Source organism: Pyxicephalus adspersus, chromosome 1, assembly GCF_032062135.1.
Source record: "Pyxicephalus adspersus chromosome 1, UCB_Pads_2.0, whole genome shotgun sequence".
NCBI classification, from domain to species: domain Eukaryota; kingdom Metazoa; phylum Chordata; class Amphibia; order Anura; family Pyxicephalidae; genus Pyxicephalus; species Pyxicephalus adspersus.
In genome coordinates, this window is record NC_092858.1 from 130,059,248 (window position 1) to 130,060,654 (window position 1,407).

General features: G+C 36.8%; 1 protein-coding gene across 1 annotated transcript in view; it reads right to left on the reverse strand.

Annotated features, from left to right (window-relative positions):
• Window positions 1-1,407, reverse strand: part of CLCN4 (chloride voltage-gated channel 4) — a 39,984-nt gene that overhangs the window by 14,010 nt on the left and 24,567 nt on the right. The window contains exon 10 of the mRNA XM_072427367.1: window positions 669-855. Within this exon, the coding sequence (XP_072283468.1) occupies window positions 669-855 (187 nt within the window). The remainder of the gene's footprint in view (window positions 1-668; window positions 856-1,407) is intronic.

Here is a 1,407-nt window from a genome sequence, read left to right on the forward strand (position 1 = left end):
TTTACCAAAGATTCACTGTGTGTGTAGCTTCTTGGTGCATGTGTTTTAAATAACTGATTCGCCTTCAGTTGAAAATAGGCCTTATGTAAGTACTCCACTTTGCTCATGCAGGACAAAACAGTAGGTTCACTTTAATATCTGCCCTGCCCAGTTTTACTTATCTGTCTTTCACTCTCTTGGAATTCTTTTCAGATGTCTGGGGCAAAAAGACGATGCCCTGTCATTTGGAGCTTACTCTGAAATTAGGGCTTTCTCCCCACCCCCACATGACAGCGCTATCAAGCATGAGTCATCTTGTAGGAAAGAATGTGTCACATGTTCCCCAATACCCAAAAGTACAAGGCATAGTAACTTGCCAGTGAGCAAGCAGATTGGCAGGGTTACAAACTAAAGGTAAGTATGTGAAATATTTGAAAAAGCAGTCCTTTTTGCATGACTATCTAGGTTTTGCCTTCAAACTGTTATGAAAGTAAGCAGTAACTTGCAAGCCTTCTTCAACCCAAAATAGCTGAAAATGGCTGAAAGCCTAAATTATGTTAATTATGGACATAATTATTTGTGAAGTTAATCATTTGATATAAAATGAACCAGTACTGAGATTAAGACATTGGAACGTAATTTGTAATAAGACATTTAATAAATTCAAGTAATAACCTAAAATACTGCACCTAGACAAGCCGCAGCTCCCACCATAGCATAGAGCCCTGGAGTGACACAGTCTGCTCCTGGTCTGCACCAATTTCTAAAGATGATCCAGTCATGATTATGATAGGCCAGTTGCTCCACCCCAACTCCAACTATGCGTCCAGCTATGGCCCCGACTGCTATGCTAGGGATGAACAAACCAGATGGAATCTATAAAACATAAAAACCACAGATTATGGCACAATGAGATAATCTAAAATAAAATAAGACTGTTCGATGTAATAACATTTTTCATCAGTCCTTCAAACAGTTTATTTCCATTAAACACAATTTTCCAAGTTTGAAATGAATCTGTTGGCACCATCCCATGAAACACAGAACTACAAAGTTTAGGAGTTACAAGCCAAGATGTATTGAATACTATATTTGTTCACAATACTTCAGTAATTATTTATATTTTCTGGGACAAAGATGCTCTGTAAGGACTGAGTTACTACTTACCTTGTTTCAAATAGGTGTGTATAGTGAACAATTGTTTACTGGAACAATCGGAAAATTAACATTTGTAAAAATATATTAGAACAGTGGATTGTGGGTTTGCTTTAAATATAGATGGGTAGGAAACAGAAAATTATGAAATGATTTACAGTACTGAGGCTTAAGTGTAGGAAAAGTTGATAAAAGGCCATAACAATCACATGCTCCATTGCAATCTACAATAATTGTATAGTTCTGAGTCCATTTTCACTTAGACCTTGTCCT